The 20,231-nt window shown below is 40.6% G+C and overlaps 2 protein-coding genes across 5 annotated transcripts in view; both read right to left on the bottom strand.

The window, feature by feature from the left end:
• Positions 1 to 13,004, bottom strand: part of LOC148037607 (protein ORANGE-GREEN, chloroplastic-like) — a 75,026-nt gene extending 62,022 nt beyond the window's left edge. Inside the window, exon 1 of one of the 4 annotated variants that reach the window (XM_087676555.1) lies at positions 12,434 to 13,004. In XM_087676555.1, coding sequence (XP_087532681.1) covers positions 12,434 to 12,666 — 233 coding nt within the window. In that variant the 5' untranslated portion in view covers positions 12,667 to 13,004. The remainder of the gene's footprint in view (positions 1 to 12,433) is intronic. The other 3 variants (XM_087676554.1, XM_087676553.1, XM_087676556.1) reach the window with 3 other exon arrangements.
• Positions 4,622 to 7,379, bottom strand: LOC148037608 (uncharacterized). Its single transcript, XM_087677023.1, has 3 exons — positions 5,676 to 7,379; positions 4,713 to 4,838; positions 4,622 to 4,657 (listed from the first exon to the last, which is right to left on the bottom strand). Exons 1-3 carry the CDS (start codon positions 7,377 to 7,379, stop codon positions 4,622 to 4,624), a joined length of 1,866 nt encoding a protein of 621 aa, XP_087533149.1.
• Positions 13,005 to 20,231: the final 7,227 nt, after the last annotated feature.

Here is a 20,231-nt window from a genome sequence, read left to right as displayed (position 1 = left end):
AGAGAAGCCATGTTCGATCACCATGGTAGCATTGCAGTTGAGACAGCTTTATTCTTCCTGCAACAAAAGAGATAAGTTGGTTGAAACTATAGGTAACTTGGTTGTCCATAAGCAAAACCTTGATATAATTCCGTTAGACTATTAATAGTGATGGAAACAAGCTGATTATCTAGGACCTCTTCATCAATATTTAATAATTGTTCCGTAAGATCTTTGATGCCGATGAGATACGCATCCATGTTACCTCCTTCCATGTGAATGTCTTCCAATTGCTTACATAGGTAAGCCACACGCGCTTCATTGCGCGCTTGATAGAATGATGCAAGCATATCACATGCATCCTTGGTTGTCTTGCATGATCAAATGTGTGAAACCATGGCTCTCTTCAAAGATAAAGCAATTAGGGCATGTGCTTGGATGTAACAACCATCCCATCCAATCTACCCTTGAGTGGAAGGCAATATAGAAGAGGAAGAGGATTCGGCATCATGAGAGCTACCTCTCGATGTGGAGACAAGAGGTAGTGTCAGTGTTGGAGAGGCCAGCTTTTGCTCGGTGCCATTAAGAATATGCCATAAATTCTTCACAACAAGAATGTGCCGCATCATATAAGCCCACATTGGGCTACTAGGTCCCTCTTGAACAAGTTGCTAGACCTTACTAAAGTGAAGATTGTTTTGTCAACATGCTTTGATAGAAAAATAAAAATCAATCGAGATTTCGAAGAAGAACAAGGTATTAACTTTAGGAATTCGACTAAGAGTGTCAGCAACCATGTTAGATGTGCACTTCCTATAACAAATTTCATGTCAAACTCTTGCATAAGCTCTAACCATCTCGCCTTGCGGCCGCAGAGATCGGGCTAATCACAAAGGTATCTGAAACCAGCCTTCCTTCTCGGATACAGTGGTTTAACCTGATTAAGCACTTAATTACAGCAATTAGCAAATGAGCATAAACTGAAATGCTCACTTTACCTTCATAAACTTGGACAGTGGACACCATGTTGGCCCCAAAACTGACGCCCCTTTCAGTATTTCTTTAATTTCAATTGCTGATGGATAAATTACAAGCAGAGATTTCAAGATCTCCTTGGCTGATTCAAAAGCCCCTTGCTGTTCCAACTCAGCAAAGCATTCGGGCAAATTTCCCCTTGATTTTCACCCAAGACTTGCTCTAATGGAACCCCAACTGGTCAAATGCTGCCCCAAATTCACAATAGATGTGCTGGCATCTGAAATCCTCACAATTCCACGAATTTCCGGTGCTGATTTCAGTGTACAATGCCTTTGACTGATGGCACAGGTCCCAAGGTGGCTGCTAAACCCTAATTACTGCTGTAATTTAGGGTTTACAACAGTAAACTCTCTGCTGTCCACCAAATTTGACTGTACTCTGCTATCAATGGCTGAGAATTACTGAGAATGCTTGAGTATAGACTGGAGGAGATGAGAGAATGTTGTAGAGAGAGAGAAAATCAGCTGAAATGTATCTTTTGATTCGTAGCTTTGATGACAAATCTAATGGCACCAATAGCTTCAAAAGGGGGGTAAAACACCAGCTCAAGCTCAGCTGGCGAGCCCTCCTCTCCTACCGCCGCCTCTCTTGAGGCGGAAGAAAAAACCTGCTGCCCCCTGTCCTGTCGTGGCGCGCGATCAGTCGTCGTCGCCTCTCAGAGCCAAATCTGATCACCTCCTCTTCCTCCACCAAGCTCAAAATGGCTGCAAATCAGCTTCCACCACCCTCCAACAGCCTTCTCCCTAGTTGCATGGGAAAGTTTTGCCAAGTGGCAGCCTTCCTAATGCATTTTCAGCCATTAAATTAATTTTTCAGAATTAATTAATTCTAAAAATTAATTTCAGCCCTTTTGACCTTGCCCAAAATTAAACATGCCCATCTGTAATGAAATTGGCTAGGCCATTTGCAACTTGGAGTGGTTCCCAACCTCTATTGACCCTTAGACTAGCATATTTAATTAATTAATGCTAGTCCCTAGTGTCACCGCTGACACTTAATGGCCAAACAATTATCCTAGGGTCCAACCTGGCACCAACTAACCACCAAAACGCAGTTGGCATAACTTAACACAACTTTTGCCTTTAACATCCACTACATCCTCAGGGTCCTTGGCCCGTTCCCATGAAATAACTGCCATGTGCATCACATGCGCTAAACAACCTTGCACATTTGAGTAATCACTTAATCAAATGTTACTAGCAAGATTAAAGCATCTCAAAATTTCACGTCCCTGTGACAGACCTCCCCCTTGAAAACCTTGCAATCGTCCTCGATTGCACTGCATTGGGCCAAAGCAAAGTATATTGCACTAGAATTTCAAGTTGGCATGACAATCACCACAACATTGGCCACTGTTGTCGAACCGTTGCATATGCGCAAAACTTATTGAAAATTTCTAGCCAGCAAAACATAATAGAAAACTGAAAAACAGTCCAAAACTGTTGCTAGAAACCATTGGATGCATCCATAACTCATGTTTCTCAACCGTTCTGACTTCAAAACCACAGTAAAGCACATTCTCAGCATAAACCATGGCTAAAACTGTCAATGGCATTCGTTTACATGCGGCTGTCCATGGAATCAGCTGTAAACCATTAAAAACTGAGCATGACCTGATCATGGACTGATATGAGAACTAATCACAAATGGCTACAAATGTGACTCCAAACTGATCACAAGCTGATGGTAAAAATTTTGATCAGAAACTGATGCAAAAGCTGATGCAAAACTGATCCAAAGTGATCATAAACGGTTCTCAAACTGATCAAAACTGAGCTGAAACTAATCAGAAAATGATCTCAAAACTGAGGCAAAAACTCATGCCAAACTGGTCCAAAAACTCATGCATAAGTATAGTCTCAGAGCCGTGGTGACAACCATACTCGTATACATGTATCTCACAGTGACTAGTACACCGAGTAGTGACCTCATGGCAGACATACTGTCAGCATAGTACCTTGGATGCATGCTGAATACATCCGAGATCCACTACATACGAGAGCTGTCCAAAACCGGTGGAGTGGAAGTGCTACCTCCCCCTTGAGCATCAAGCAATGCTCCAGACCCCCGCTCTGCTGAACTTGAGTAAGCCCGATCCAAAGTCGGCTCTAACTAAAAGACATCGAGATAAAGTTGCAACAACTGAGGATAATCTGCCGAGTCATCCTCTTCCATCCATTTTGCATCCATTGGTGAATAGTTTTGAAACTTCACCAAATATCTTTTGGAAACTTTACCTCTGACCTTCCTTTCCTTATGTGCCAAAATCTGCTCGGGTACCAAGATCTCATCTAGCGCCTTTGGCTGAATTTCAGCAGATACATCTTCTGGCACATCACCACGAAAAGGTCTCAACAAACTGACATGAAAGGCATTGTGGCCGCCAATGTGGAGGTAATTTCGGCCGATATGCAACATCGCTAATCTTTTCCAACACTTGAAAGGGCCCATAGTATCTACTGCAAAGCACGTCTATGGCGATCAGTTGCCCGCTTTTGCTTGTCCTGTGATCTCTAAAGTGCATACTTTATCTTTGCATAGGTTGCATCCAAGCTTTCCACAAAGCGATCAGCCTCAAAGATCTTATCCTTAGAGTGCAAAATAGGTGGAACCTTCTTGCCACCTTTAACCACCTCAAATGGAGCCTTGCCAGTGGAACTATGCACTATATTATTGTATGCAAACTCAACCAATGGCAAATACTGCTCCCATTGTGTCTTGTGGTTTGAAACATAGCACCTCAAAAGATCCAACACTGTGGAATTTGCTTCCTTAAACTGACCATCTGTCTGCGGATGGAAGGATGATGAGAATTTCAGCATGGTACCCATATTTTCAAACAACCCCTTCCAGAATAGACTGGTCATCCGAGGGTCTCGATCACTGATGATTGACTCAGGCATGCCATGATACTTGAAAATGTGTTGCATAAATAATCGTACCATATGATCAGCCTTTATCTTCTTCCTCACCGGAATGAAATGGGCTTGTTTGCTAAACCTGCAAATAATAGTCCATATCCCATCATTCCTTGTAGGTGTCCTAGGAAGCTCAAAGATAAAGTCCATAGCAATGCTCTGTCAAGGCTTATCTGGAATAGGCAAGGGCTGCAACAAGCCTGGCATCTTTTGCTTATCATGCTTTACCTTCTGACATATGATGCATGCCCTAACATACTGCTCTACATCATGCCTCAAAGTTGGCCAATAAAAGAAATGCTCCACTGCCTTGACTGTGGTATCAATACCTCTATGTCCTGCATATGGAGGAGCATGACTTTCAATGATCACTCTAGGCCTCAACTGCTTTGTGACACACAATCGTCCATGCATCAACAGAAATCCATCTCTTAGCATAAAATGCTCATGCCTTTGGCCATCACAAAGCTGATCATAAACATTAGCAAAGTCTGAATCAGCAGCATATTGCTCTTTCATGGCATCCAACTCAATGTGATAAACCATAGTGACGGCTGAAATTTGTGGCTTACATGACACTGCATCAACCACAACATTCTTTTTACCATCAATGTGTACAATCTGAAAATGAAACATAGAGAGAAAATTTGCCCATCTCATATACTTCTCTGACAACTTTGTTTGCATCAGAAAGTACCTAAAAGCCTGATGGTCTGTCTGCACTGTAAAATCAGCCCCCAACAAATAATGTCTCCACGTAGACAATGCATGAATTACAGCCAAGAGCTCTTTCTCATAAACTTGTAAATTCCTCTCTGCACCGTGGAGAATTCGGATCTCATAAGCCACAGCTCGGCCATCTTGCATAAGGACAGTCCCAATGTTGTTACCACATGTATCACACTGAACCACAAATGACTTCCTTAGATCAGGCAACACAAGCATAGGATCTGAAGTCATCTTTTCCTTCAACTTTTCAAATGCTGAAATTTCCACTGTTGTCCATCTAAATGGCACATCTTTCTTTTGCAAAGCATGCAATGGAGATGCAATTTCAGCAAACCCGCGTACATACTTCCTATAGTAAGAACATAAACCCAAGAAGCTGTGGATCTCATGAGCATTCTTCAAAGCTGGCCATGAACGTATTGCTTCAACCTTAGCAGGGTCCATACGAATACCATCAGCCGATACAATATGTCCCAAGAAGTGGATTTCATGCAAAAAGAATTCACTCTTCTTGTCATTGATAACCAGCCTATGCTTACGTAGCTCATTGAAAACAATGTCTAAGTGTTTTTTATGCTCCGTCTCATTCTTTGAATAGACAATTATGTCATCAAAGAAAATACCCAAAAATGCTCTATGTGGCCGAAAGATGCGATCCATCATCCGATTAAAAGTGGCAGGAGCATTCATAAGTCCAAAAGGCATGACAAGAAATTCATATAACCCAAAAGATGTCCTGAAAGTTGTCTTAGGCACATCCTCCGATCTAATGCGTATCTGATGATACCCACTTTTCAAATCTATACGGCTGAATATTGCTGCCCCCTGCAATCTATCCATAACATCATCGATCCGAGAGATCGAAAAGCCGTTCTTTATCATGATCTTGTTCAGAGCACGATAGTCAATGCACATACACTATGAACCATCCTTTTTCTGCACCAAAAGCACTGGAGAACAGAAAGGAGATGAGCTGGGCTGAATCAGCCCTTTTTCTAACAGCTCATTTACCTGACTCATAATCTCCTCCTGTTGGGTTGCACTGACTCTATAGGGTGGTTTATTAGGAGGGCTACTTCCACGAATAAGGTCTATGCCATGATCTTCGGGTCTTTCAGGTGGTAGCTGCCCTGGAAGTGACTGAGAGAAGCAATCAGCATACATTTTCAGAAATGACATGCGATCCTTCTCTAATTTAGACATATTCCCAACATTCTCACTATCATCCTTATTCTTAGCAAAAACTAAATACGATGAAAGATGATTTTTCATTACTTTAGAAATAGCAGTTGCAGATACAACAGGGACAGATTCCCCTTTCAACTTTACATCAAGTGTGAGTGTCTTTCCCTTATGTTGAATAGTGATCTCTTTTGCATATGAATCAATCACTGCATGCATACGGTGGCACCATGGTATACCAAGCAACACATCACAACCCTCAAGTGGAGCAATGTAAAACTCTTTGTTGTCCACATATCCCTGGATGTGCAACCGAAGCTTTTCAATGAGTGGTGTGACAGGTTCTGCATGACCCTTACATGCCATTCCAACTTCCCCCATGGCTCCCATCTCATCCTCTTTGATACCTAGACGGGCTACCATGTCAGTAGAGATGAAGTTGGCTTGTGCACCATTATCAAAGAAGATCAATGCATGCTGATCCCTAATTTTACCCCATGCTCTGCACAACTCAGTAGCATCATCATTGGGCTTATCACTAACAACATCGGGCACCAATCTCATTGATGTTTTGGGCCTTTTACCCTTAGGATCTCCCTGATTTTCTGATTTTGCAGCTTGCTGCCTATTGATACAGTTCTTTGCAATATGACCCTCATGTTCACAAATAAAGCATTTATTTGTAGCCATCAATTCCCTACGTTGTGCCAATGTTTTCAAGCCCTTTCTTTGCTGTTTTGGCCTCTTTTCAGGCTGGTTTTCAGATATGCCCCTTTTCTCAGACTTAAACAACTTTTTATTCCCGCTCTCTTGGAAGCCCGAATCCTTTCCATGCAGCAAAGCATCGACTGTAGCAGCAGTCTCTATGAACTGAGACATGCTAGACACGGTGGATTTTATGCAAAAATCCATGATTCCTTTGGGCAGCCCACATACATATTTTTCCACTTGCTCATGAAGGGGTACGGCAAGATAAGAAGTGACGGGCAGCAATGCATCCCAAAACTTCTTATTGTATTGCTCTAAATTCTTGCATTCCTTTGCATCAAGCTTGTTCCAAGCTGTCATGATGTCCACCTCAAAGGTACTAGTCAACCAATTCGATGCAAACATTTGCTTGAATTGTACCCATCTTGACGGTGCTATACCTTGCATCAAGAGCGTGGACCGCCACTGCAATGCATTCCCCTTCAAGAAAGTGGCTGCCTTTCGAATCTTAGAGGATTCGGTGAAGTTTCCCCCTGAATAGACTGCATCAAACTGTTGAATAAAGGTCAAAGCTTTCAGCCTATCTTGTGCACCACTGAAGGACTCAAACTTCACTGCTTTTCCACCCTCATCATAGTCTTTTGTTTCCCCTTTGGGAGTCAAGTTGTCATACACTGGCTGCTGCAAAAAGGGTGCATTTGCTGTATTTACATCATGACTAAGCCCAAATGAAGCATTTGGATGACCAACAGTCATTCCTTGAGCCCGATAAGCATTCGGGGGTGCAGATGCATTGTCAAACATTCCACTTTGTGCCCCAGGCATCAAGCCAATGCTACGATACATAGGGTTTTACACATTTCCAGCCATACCCAAAAACAATGGGCCTTGCACACCATGCGTTGGCTGCTGCATACCATAGGGATTTGTGCCATGCATTCTCGTATGCGGCCCTTGGCCAACCATTGCATGAAAAATCGTGCTACCACCAAAGTATCCTGGCTGCCCCATCATAGTATGCATGCTCGGCTGTCCAAAATCCATTGGATTGGCACTTCCATAATGGCCTTGCATTTGCATTCCTTACCCCATAGGTACCAATTGTTTAGCTTCATTGGCCTCTTTAGGAGCTTCAAGTGAAGGATTTGGCACTACCTTCGGTGCATCTTGCTGTCTCGAAGGTGTAGAAGTTAGACTTCTTCTTCTTGCCCTTGCTGTCCTTCTTCGCAGCATTCAAAAATCGGGTGAACTGAGGATCCTTTGCCAATTCAGCAAAGAGATTTGCTGCTGTCCTCATCAGATTCTTGAACTGGTCATCAAATTTCTCTTCACTTTGCTGGTCATCTACCTCATGACGGCTCAAAGGCCCTGCATCTTGCCCAACAGCAACATTTTCAGCTTGTTGTCCATCATGAGAGCCTTGTCCAAGATTAGGCATTGCATTTCCTTCATTCCCATGAGAATATCCATACTGAGAGGCATCATCACTGCTTGATTCCATCTCACTATATGAGACATGTTGCTGTAATTTCTCAGCTGAGCACAAAAATCAGCACTAGCACAAAGCTTTGGCTTGCAATCAGGTGCCTCAGGCTCACCAAATCAAGAGATTGAGTGATTATCCTGACCATGGAACCATGAAACCAGCCTTCCTTCTCGGATAGGGTGGTTTAACCTCATTAAGCACTTAATTACAGCAATTAGTAAATGAACATAAACTGAAATGCTCACTTTACCTTCATAAACTTGGACAGTGGACACCCTGTTGGCCCCAAAATTGCCGCCCCTTTCGGTATTTCTTTAATTCCAATTGCTGATGGATAAATTACAAGTAGAGATTTCACAATCTCCTTGGCTGATTCAAAAGCCCCTTCAACAAAGCATTCGGGCAATTGCCCCTTGATTTTCACCCAAGACTTGCTCTAATGGAACCCTGACTGGTCAAATGCTGCCCCAAATTCACAACAGATGGGCTGGCATCTGAAATCCTCACAATTCCACGAATTTCCGGTGCTGATTTCAGTGTACAATGCTTTTGACTGATGGCACGGGTCCCAAGGTGGCTGCTAAACCCTAATTACTGCTGTAATTTAGGGTTTACAAACTCTCTGCTATCCACCAAATTTGGATGTACTCTGCTACCAATGGCTAAGAATTACTGAGAATGCTTGAGCATAGACTGAAATGTATCTTTTGATTCGTAGCTCTAATGACAAATCTGATGGCACCAACAGCTTCAAAAGGGGGGTAAAGCACCAACTCAAGCTCAGCTGGCGAGCCCTCCTCTCCTACCGCCGCCTCTCTTGAGGCAGAAGAGAAAACCTGCTACCCCCTATCCTATCACGGCGCACAATCAGTCGTCGTCGCCTCTTAGAGCCAAATTTGATCACCTCCTCTCCCTCCACCAAGCTCAAAATGGCTGCAAATCAGCTTCCACCACCCTCCAACAACCTTCTCCCTAGTTGCATGGGAAAGTTTTGCCAAGTGGCAGCCTTCCTAATGCATTTTCAGCCATTAAATTAATTTTTCAGAATTAATTAATTCTAAAAATTAATTTCAGCCCTTTTGACCCTACCCAAAATTAAACATGCCCATCTGTAATGAAATTGGCTAGGCCATTTGCAACTTGGAGTGGTTCCCAACCTCTGTTGACCCTTAGACTAGCATTAATTAATTAATTAATGCTAGTCCCTAGTGTCACCACTGACACTTAATGGCCAAACAATTGTCCTAGGGTCCAACCTAGCACCAACTAACCATCAAAACCCAGTTGGCATAACTTAACACAACTTTTACGTTTAACACCCAGTGCATCCTCAGGGTCCTTGGCCCGTTCCCATGAAATAACTACCATGTGCATCACATGTGCTAAACAACCTTGCACATTTGATTAATAACTTAATCAAATGTTACTAGCAAGATTAAAGCATCTCAAATCAAATGTTACTAGCAAGATTAAAGCACCTCAAAATTTCACATCCCCGTAACAATATCTCAATGAATGGTGTTCCCTTCAAATAATAAATCAGGTGTGCCATATAAATAATGGCACTATACTTTAAGGAATGATTGCCAATAGTTCCTTCTCTTAGGTGATATAACGTGTTTGGGAGTCAATGAGCTCACGGCTTTCAAATGCAATAATCAGTCATCTTGATGAAGGTCGCACCTTAAGCATAATCCCTTGCATCCATATAAATCTCAAAAGGTTTATTCAGATCAATAATCTCCAACATCAGTGCAATGCTAACGAGCAATATCCTCAAGGACGAAGTGTGGAAAACAACTCTTCAATGAACATATAGACTCCCAAGTAGCCTCCGCCTCTGAGCGGTATTATCACTATGGCCAATGCTACTAGCACACATCTAAATGTCCAGGGACATAGCATACCCATGATCAAAACTTGTTCTAGAATATTGAATTAGCCATTTATGTCGATAGTGACACTAGGAAATTGACATTAATTAATTAATTAATTAATGCTAGCTTCAAGGTAACAAGTGCTTATAATCACTTGGGTGATAAATTGGCCTAACAAATTTAATTATTGACGCACCAAATTATTTTTTGATTAAATTTTAAAATTAACATTTCAAAAATTATTTTAATAAAGCTGGATAATGTTGAAATTTGTTTTGGAAGGTTACCACTTGGCAAAACTTGCCTATGCAAGTGGAAAAACGTTTCTAAGGTTCGTAGAGGGAGAAGAGATTATTCCAACCTTATTCAAATTGAAAGAGAGGGAAAGCATGCCATTTTCAACCAGCCGGAGACCCTCCAAGAGCTTGTGACATGGCCAAAAAAGACTACAATAGTAGGTAACAACAATTTGAGGATTATTTCAACCAAGCAACATCATGTTTGGGGTGTTCCATCAGTGGAGACAACTTTCATGAATGTCGAGACAAGGCAACGGGGTTGATTTCTTGCAATTTCTCACAATGAAACTCTGAATTTTCTCTCTCTTCAGCATTCTCTCTCATCCTCTAGCCTATTCTCATCGTTTCTCAAAAATTTTCAGCAAAACCAACCATTGGAGGTGAAAATTTTGACTAATCTCTGCTATAAACCCTAATTTACAACAGAAATTAGGATTTGGCAACCACCTCTCAAAGCGCACTCAAAAATTTAAGGCCTAGGGACTTGAATTTCAGTCACATGGCCATTTGTCTAGCAAACGTTTAGGGCTGAATTTATCACCAAGGAGCACAATTGAAGGCCAACCCCCACACAAACCGAGGGGCAAATTGGTTTGAAGGCTTGTTGGTCATTTATGACAGCAAGAGTCAATCGGAGAGAGAAGAAGGTTCATGGAATCTCGTTGTATTCCATCTAAATTGCAATTCAAGATAAAGAAATGCTGCAAGGGGTGGTTATTTGGGAGCCAACAAGCTATCCATTGTCCAAGATCAAGTGGTAACATTTGCATATTCAATTTATGTGAATTTTATGCTTGCTATAATTGTTGATTAATCAGGTCATTACCACCCTCTTTGAGAAGGAAGGTTGGTTGCATGGTTCCATTACTGGAATACCATCAACTCCCTTGAGTAGGTGGATCCAAGGCACTTGTGTGCAAGTTAGTGGAGTTACATATTGCTGAAATTGTGATCAACTAAGTGCATTTACAGCAAGCATGTCATCATAAAGTGATTTGGATTCAAGTCATGACAATGCTTCACCATCAGAAGGTACACAAAGCAATAGAGGAAATGCAATGCCTAATCTTGGAATGGGCATGCAGCCTAGGCAGCAAGGAGAAAATATGGGTTTAGACCAAGAAGTGGGTCCCTCTAGGCCACTAAATGCTGATGAAGAATTTGATGACCAATTCAAAGATCGTTTGAGGAGAGCAGCTGATATGTTTGCACAATTGGCAAAGGATCCTCAATTTACTTGGGCTTAAACTCTTCCAAGAAGGACAACAAGGGCAAGAAAAGAAAGTCATCCTCTAGAGCTTCAGGCCAGTAGGATATGTGGAAGGAAATGCCAAAACCATCTCAAGATGCTCCCAAAATTCTACTTTTAATTTTCAATCTAGGAAGCCAACACAATGTTTGAACTTTACAACTGGTGTGGAAAGTTCAGTAAATCAATCCCACCTTGGATATGCATGCCTAAGTAGTCATTGGTAAAGCCTTTGTTATGGACCATAGAAAGTATGTGCATGCACGCCTCAACAATTATTGATAGCTTGGCTTGTAACCATGGGATCACAGATAGAATAGGAAAGCAATAGAAAGCAGTTATTCTCAAGTGAATTCTTTAAAGGAAATCCTCTAATGGTCTCTTTGCAGCATACAAGATTATGTGTTGCCACCTGTAATCTGATGATCTAGCCATGGACCAGCAACATTGCCTCTGAAAACCTACCCTAGGAAAAATCAATCTCTTGCCTTTAACATCCTTGATTACCTAACCATCAACTTGTGTCTCATGCCTCAACACATCCTGTTTTCTTCAAATTCAGGATTTACAACTCCTTTCAGGAGTAAATTCTATCCAAAAATGAGTCATTAATTCAGGATTTACAATTTATTTGAGGGTAAAATTCTATCCAATGATGACAAAGAGCCATGCAGGCCAGATTCCAGCCCACACACTAATCTGAAAATTTTGCAGCCTTTGTCTTGCATTTACAACTCCTTTGAGGAGAAAGTTCGATCCAAAAAAAAGAGTTCTACATTCAGAATTTACAGCTCATTTGAGGAAGGCCATCAATTGAAGGCTGCAAAGCGCAGAGGTTCAGAGTCTAGCACACAGCTTGAACGGTCACGACAAAATGCAGACTTAGGAATCAACCCTCCGACCAAAGGAGCACACAAATTATAAATGATAAAAGGGGGGAGGGGACGATGGTAAGAGCAAAAGGAAACCTGGGCCTCAGGGGCTGGTCCTCAGAGCCAGGCTCGATACCTCTGTCAAGGAATCCATCTTGAGAGGCAGCCTGGACCCGCGCAAGCTTCCATAAATCCTTACATTGGCATCCTTGCTGCAGTCTGCATGGCGTGGTGCGATGATGCAGGCCCCTGCCGCCAGCCAGGGAGCTCTTGTGTGCTTCAGAGAGTAAAGCGATCGGGCAGTGCGACGATCGGACGAGCACTTGCATGATAAACACCCCTGTTTTCCTTGCTACCGGAGGAAGATTTCAATCAGGGGAATTGAAATGTGAAACCAGGAACAGAGAAAGAACAACCATAGCAGCAAGGCCTACTATCTGAGGCTTGAGGGATCAACTGGATGCAGCCGAAATAAGCTGATTTGATGATGGGGCGCAGCGACAGAGGGGGGACGTGTGAACGTGAGAGAGAGAGAACCCTTTCATGTCATCATCATCATCATCATCATCATCATCATCCTACTTATCATACCACAAAGGAAAAGACCAACTGGAATTGACTCCATTCCTATCACTTATGGTATCGCTATTGCCATTATACCTGTAGTGTCGATCCGTCCCGGCACTGGCTCCCACACCTTACTAGAAGACAGCGATCAGCGATCCAATAATATGATAAAATCCTAATATTCTCTCTCTCTCTCTCTCTCTCTCTCTCTCTCGACCCAATCTCAATCCATTCGAAATGCTATTAACCCATTCATTGGATGCACGACACAGTTGGATAGGAATCTTCTCATATTGAAGAAATGGATGATCTCTTTAGATAACCTACTAGGGTTAGCGCCCCCTAAGAGAAACTTCACATGAGGTTTGCCATGTAGTGGCTACCGTCCTCTTCTGAGATCGATAGGTGCAACTTTTGGATTTTCGGCCTAAATCCACAATCATCTCACTCCCATGTGTTTGAGGGTAATAACTTGCACTACTTGCAATGGTAGCAAGGATTGGCTCAATGCCAATGGACATCCACCTTGGCAAACATTATGTATCAACAAGCACAATGCCGCTAGTAACAACCGGTCCACCTAGTCTTTAAGAATATTAGGTGAATAACTGATGACTCTGAGGGGCAAACTTTCAAGCCCTAAAATGGAAATTCATTGCATGTGTCACCATTTTAGCTGACACCAACCCAAAGTTTGAGTGTTACCTTCGACCAGTTACACATTGCCATGAGTACTCAAACAAGCATCCATTTTGTGGGCATGTGTATTCCAGTCACAAGCAACCATGTTGTTGCTACCCTACATACACAAGACAATGGACAAACTTTTAATATTACAATCACAAGCAAGCTTATATCCGTTGGTCTTTGCACACCACTCGCCAAAGCATAGCCCTTCTTCTTTATTGATTGGTGAAATTCATCTAGGGCCCTACCAAAAAGTGCACATATCTTATGGGCAAGGAAGCTCTTCTCTCCAAAAAAGAAGAGAAAATAGGTAGGGAATGTAGAAATGCAACCAAAGATGCCAATGTAGGATTAGCCCTGGGGGGGGGGGACCCTGCCACATAAAAAGAAATGTTTTCTTTGGTTCTTTAACATATAAGTCAATAGCCCCTAGCCCTATGTGTATCAACCCTTACTAGATACTCAACAATTTTTTTTTGCTTTTGTTCACACGTATCTTCTTGGGAGCTCTCAAAATATCATGTGACGACTATTAGAGTTTGCATTCATGATTCCAATATCAATCCCTCGCCCTATGTATCAACCCTTACTAGATACTCAACAAATTTTTTTTCCTTTTTGTTCACATGTGTCTTCTTGGGAGCTCTCAAAATATCATCATGTGACAACTATTAGAGTATACATTCTTGATTCTAGTATCAATAGACAAGTATTTTTCGTTTGCAAACTTTGCCTTAAAATGGGAATCATAGTAATGGTGCTAGTTTTAGAGCACCCGACTCTTTTGTAAATTTGGCCTTCATTAATTTTGGTAATATATATTTTTTATCCATGTGCTAGAGAAAGAGCACCCTATAGAGAAAAGAAGATCACCAATTCAACCAACCATAATGGTGCACTCACTATCTTGATTCATTGTCTCTTTCAATCCCTTTTTTGCTCTACTTTGTCCTAAATCTATGGACAATCGATTTCATCACTAGGGTTGCTAGTAGTAGCGCAACAATCCTAAATCTTGAGAATCAACACAACGCACAACTATCAAACTCTATTGATCCTATCCCTAGTTCTATAATGTAATTATTAAAGCTCATGTAAGCTATTTGCAATGCAACTCTTGTGGTCAAAATCATCAACATAGATTTATGCAAATCAAAATGTGAGGGGGGAAGGGAAGTTGCCACACAAAAACCTCGCTTCCCTCATACAAACTATGTTGTAATCATTTATCTCTCAAGTCACATTCAAAATATATCTCTCACATATACATACATATCACGTAACTTTGCATATATATCTCTATGTTATCAATCCATGGCTACATCCTATCATCAATTTGTTCAGCGTTGAAGCTTGTTCACTTTGCATGTGATTTTTTAAATGTTATGAATGCAAATGATGAGAGACACAAAGTGCCTTGATAATCAAGATACACTGATGCAATGAACACATTATTGCTTTATGGTAGCTTCATGTTGTGGGCTACATGGCTTATCCACTTTGTGAGCAATTTTTCTAGAACTATGTTCACACTACCAATGCAATTGATGAGAGAGACAATGAGCCATGATTCAATATTAAAAATACATAAAACATGTTACTCTTGATATTATAAACACATAAAAATGCAAAAGCATGTGCAAGTGATGCTAATATTAAAGTATGTAAAACTCGCTACAATACATTGCAAGGCATTTACAACAAAAAATTTGCGTGTGTGCATGCTTTTTTGTGTGTGTGTGTGTGTGTGTGTGTGTGTGTGTGTGTGTGTGTGTGTGTGTGTGTGTGTGTGTGTGTGTGTGTGTGTGTGTGTGTGTGTGTGTGTGTGTGTGTGTGTGTGTGTGTGTGTGTGTGTGTGTGTGTGTGTGTGTGTGTGTGTGCACTCATGCGTGTGTGCACACACAAGTGCTTGTGCATGCACATGTGCACAAGCCAACCATCTACTTTACATATATATCACAAGACATAGCAAAGAAACAATGATAAAGCATATAAGTATTTTTTTAATGTCATCAAAATGTCAAAAGCCTTAGCCTTTTCCTTATCTTGTTTGGTCACCTTGCTTAGTTACAATGCCCTTATCCATTCACAGTTGTCCATAATAGAATGATGCCTTGTACTAGATTTATGGAATTTATAAGACTTGGCTAGCTTTCAACATTTTTTGTGGGACTTTGTGTATACATGAATTGAATTTATCATCCTCAATTTATATAAATGTGCATGAGATTAAGCCCCTAGCTCAAGATTTTAAGACATGCCCCTAAAAGATACAAAGACTTGACTAAGATGTCTTGCTTAAAAGATCTAGTGCCTAACGTTATTTTCAAATTTTAATTTATCATTTTTTGGCCTATATCTGCCATTCATTTTATGATTGATGCTATTGTGACTTCCTTAGTTAATTTTTTCTACAACTACTTAACTTTCTAAGTCAACTTTTTCATTGTTGATGCTTGGCCTTGGATGTGTTCAAGAAGGTTGATTGGCAAACTTTAATCAAAAGATGGGGGTTTAGGTACCTTCTCTTTCCCTTTTTTTGAACTTTATGCTTTGTTGCTTATTGGCATGTTGTAATCTCTCCATGTACTCTTCCTACAAGGTTGCTCTTTCATTTGTCAAAGGTTGCATTCCTCCGATCTTAATTAACTAATCCTTTAGGAATCCAATTGGCTGTACCTTCCACCATTTTCCCCACTTAGATTAATGTGTATGTTTGTGATTCACAAGTTTCCCCATGCTTCAGGTACTGAAGAGTTGGCAATGCTTACGCCAACATATGTGTTTGTGATTCCTCTTTTAGCAACATCATCTAAGGCTAATATTGTTACCATAGTGTGCCTCTCAACCCCTTCCTACAAGTCATTCATTCCCAAGAGTCCTAAGGTCTTATTAGGTTCTAAGCAACGAATGTATATGTTTGAGCTTGGATCTTGGAAGGCTAGTTCACTTATCGTCACTCACAAAGCTCTTGGGATCCTTCTATCCATAGCCACACCAAAATCTGAGAGCTTTTTGGTAAGTCCATTGTCGAGCTTGAGAGCTTTGATATTTTGGTTTTGTTTTTAGGACAAACCGAATCGATCAATAAGGCATACACTCTCTATACCAAGTGGTAGAAGAGACACTCCAAAACATTGCACTGATTAGTTTTAGATGAGTAGATCAAGAGGAGATTGATTTATTATGGGTTTGGATTTTTTATTTCATATTTGTAGGTATTCTTAACTTTGTACAAATGACAAAAATGTGAGAAAACTAAAGTCTTAGCCGCATGGCTTTGTAGTCTTAGGGCATCTCACCTATTAGAACTACTCGCTTTAATGTCACATTGGCCAATGACACTAAAATAAGACTGTTTAGAGAGTTGAAAGAATTGCTAATCAGGATCACAAGGGTTTAATTCTCAATGAACTTCATTATCTCATGAAGGCAATGGACTAAGATGAAGCCTTTTGCAAGGCCTTCGGGTTACTACCATTTTGATCTACCAATTTCCTATCCGTAGTCTTGGTGTGAACGCTCCTTTATCCATGGGCACTTCTTAACTTCTAGCTACTACAAAAATGGTTTTTTCCCATGCGGACACCCATCAATGGGTGTGGTACTTTAGTACATTAAGGATTGTACTTTTATCATCATTCTCCCATAGTGGGTGTGACCTTCTAAAACTCTCCTCTCTTGTTGCTCACTTCTTTACTATGAGTTTGTGAGTGAGTGTGTGTGTGCTGCTGAATCCTAACCTAGGATAGCATTCATTATATCTCTGCTCTCATGTCCTATTTCTGAGCTCTATCAAAGCCTAACAAAGTTATTGGAGCTCTACCATTGTGTCATCATCATGCATTTTTGTATGCTATTATTACTGCAATTTCTAGTCAAGCTCCCTCAACATTTCCACTCAAGATGATAATGCGCCATCTAAACATAGATCTTTCAAAGAAGAGGCATAGAAAGTGAATATACCAACTATGAATCTGAGGGAGAGTATGATATTGATGGGCATATGCTAGAGTAGACCATTGTTGACCCAATACCTAAGGAAACAACTACATTACTTGTTGATAGAGTAGTCAAGATGGACTATAACTAAACTTGGCTTGAGTATCTCAAAGTGTTAGACTATGAGCGAGAAAATTTTAGATAAGTGGAACTAGTTACACTATATGAAGTTAGAATCAAATCTAAGATGTGATCATTGGGTAAAATACCCTCACATAGTGAAGGATGTGGCTTCAACACTGAGTTAGAAATTAGCTTTGATAGTGATCTAAAAATCCCATTGCACATAGGACTCAATGCACCAAAGGGGACCTTCCAAACCACCTATGGTGCAAATAGTTGGAGGAGGAAAGGAAAAGGATACCCAAGGATTGAAAAGTTGAGAGATAGAAAAAACCCTAAGGTCTCCCTAAGAATCTTACAAAATTCAAGAAAGGAGATCAAATCATAGTGTTTCTAGGAGTAAAGTGTCAAGAATACGCTAGTGAGCCAATAGAAGGACGTGCTAGGGTAAAGGAAGTCAATTTGGCTAGTGAGGGAGATAAGCCTCAAGTCGTGTGTATAGTTGACGCCCTAACCAAGGATGAACCACTTGAAAGAATTTAAGGATGTATTCACATGGTGCATGAAAGAACTTAAAGGGATTGACCCTAGCATTGTTACCTATAATATCCCCATGGTACCAAATGCACTACCAATGAGACAATGACCATATGCAATAAATCCAAAACATGCACATGTTGTCAAAGAAGAGATAGGTCAGATTCTAAATACCAAATTCATTTATGAGGTTGAGCATATTAATGATTGGGTCTCACCAATTATCAATGTATTGAAGAAAAATGGAAAGATTGGAGTGTGTATTAATCATAGAAAGGTTAATGTAGCAACAAAAAGGAATAACTATCCATTGCCATATACAAAGCATATGTTGGAAAGGATCACAAGACAAGAAGCTTACAACTTTCTTCATGGATTTCCGGGCTATAATTAGGTGCAAGTTCATCCAAATGACATGCATAAGATAGAATTTTCCACAGAGTGGGGAGTGTTTCTTGATGTGCACAATCTTCAAGGATATGCTTAAAAAATGGTTGGAAGTATTTGTAGACAATATTTGCATACATACTAACTAGGAAAAGTATCTAGAGGAACTTTGAGTAGTCTTTGAATGTTATTGATAATATGGTCTATCATTGAACCCCTTGAAGTTTTGGGTAAAGTATGAGAGGGAACAAATGGTGGGATGCTAGGTGGAAGCTATGGAGTGTAAAAGGGTTGAGAGAGAGAACAAGATAAGAGAGTTATGTGGATAAAAAATGAACGGTGCACTTATTTTTTGTTATCTTCACTTATATGTGATAGTACAACGTGTACTTCTACAAGGGGTGCCCTTATGCCAAGAACCTCCCACTTAAAGGTCGATGTGCCTCTATGGGTGAATAAGAAGAAAGTAAAGATACTATCCAATGCCCATCAGCACTATATAGTGTGCAAAGTGCTTAGAAGGTAAACTGTTTATGAGAAAATATGTAGGGTTATCATTTGTATGGATCTTGACAAGATTAGAGCACTTGGTCTTGAAGCACCTTGATGAAGTGATACTGTATCTCAATGAGCTTTGCCTTTCTATGAAAGATAGGGTTTCATGCAAGTTGAATAACACTGTAACTATCACAATGCAATGTAGGCACCTCTCTTGAAATACCCACATCTCCTAATAGATGAGTAAGCCATATAACTTCCTTGCAAGTCTTAGTAGCTGCAACATACTTTGCCCACGTGAGTGGTAGATAAAGCTATACATGGCTATGATCAAGAGACCCAAGCAATTGCACCACCTATGAGAAGATAAAACCTATAGTAGATCTTCTAGAGTCTACACTCCCTATAAAATCAGCATCTACATATCCAAGTATTAATGCATCTTTCCTTTCAAAGCATATGCACATAGACTTAGTGTCATTCAAGTATCTCATAATACTCTTTATTGCCTCCCAATGCTTCTTGCCAAAGTTTGCTATATATCTGCTAACCACTCCCATTAGATAGGAAATGTTTGTATTAAGCTATCATTATTGATGCATAAGAAACATTGGCCATTATAGCCTTCTACTCATTTGACTTGGGGCTATCCTCTTGGCTAAGTTTCAAATATGGAGGCAATGGAATATCAGTAGCCTTCCTTCTCTCCATATTAAAACACTCGAATATCTTCCTAATGGATTTCATGCGAGACAAATAGAGTATCTTTTTATCTCAATCTCGCATAATGCATATCCCAAGAATATGGCCATCATTTTTCAATTCCTTTATGTCAAAGATCTCATGCAACATTTTCTTTAAAGCATCCACATCCATAATTGACTTCCCAACAAAATCAACATGTCATCCACATAAAGAATCAAAATCATAAGGCTACCATCCCTAGCCTTTCTTGTATATATACAGTAATCAGTTTCACTCCTAGTGTATCCCTAAGATCGCACAAGACTACCATAGCCTTCCTTGTGTTAATGAGTCTTACTCCTAGTGTATACCTAAGATTGCATAAAGGCATCAAATTTTAGATACCATTCCCTAGAAACCTATTTCAAACCATATAAGCTCTTGTGCAACTTCCATACCACTTGCTCCT

This window comes from Lygodium microphyllum, chromosome 4 (genome assembly GCF_053477565.2).
Source record: "Lygodium microphyllum isolate KBCC chromosome 4, Lygodium_microphyllum_v1.1.10, whole genome shotgun sequence".
Classification (NCBI taxonomy): domain Eukaryota; kingdom Viridiplantae; phylum Streptophyta; class Polypodiopsida; order Schizaeales; family Lygodiaceae; genus Lygodium; species Lygodium microphyllum.
Note: the sequence above shows the minus strand (reverse complement) of the source record. Positions and strands in the feature narration are given on the sequence as shown.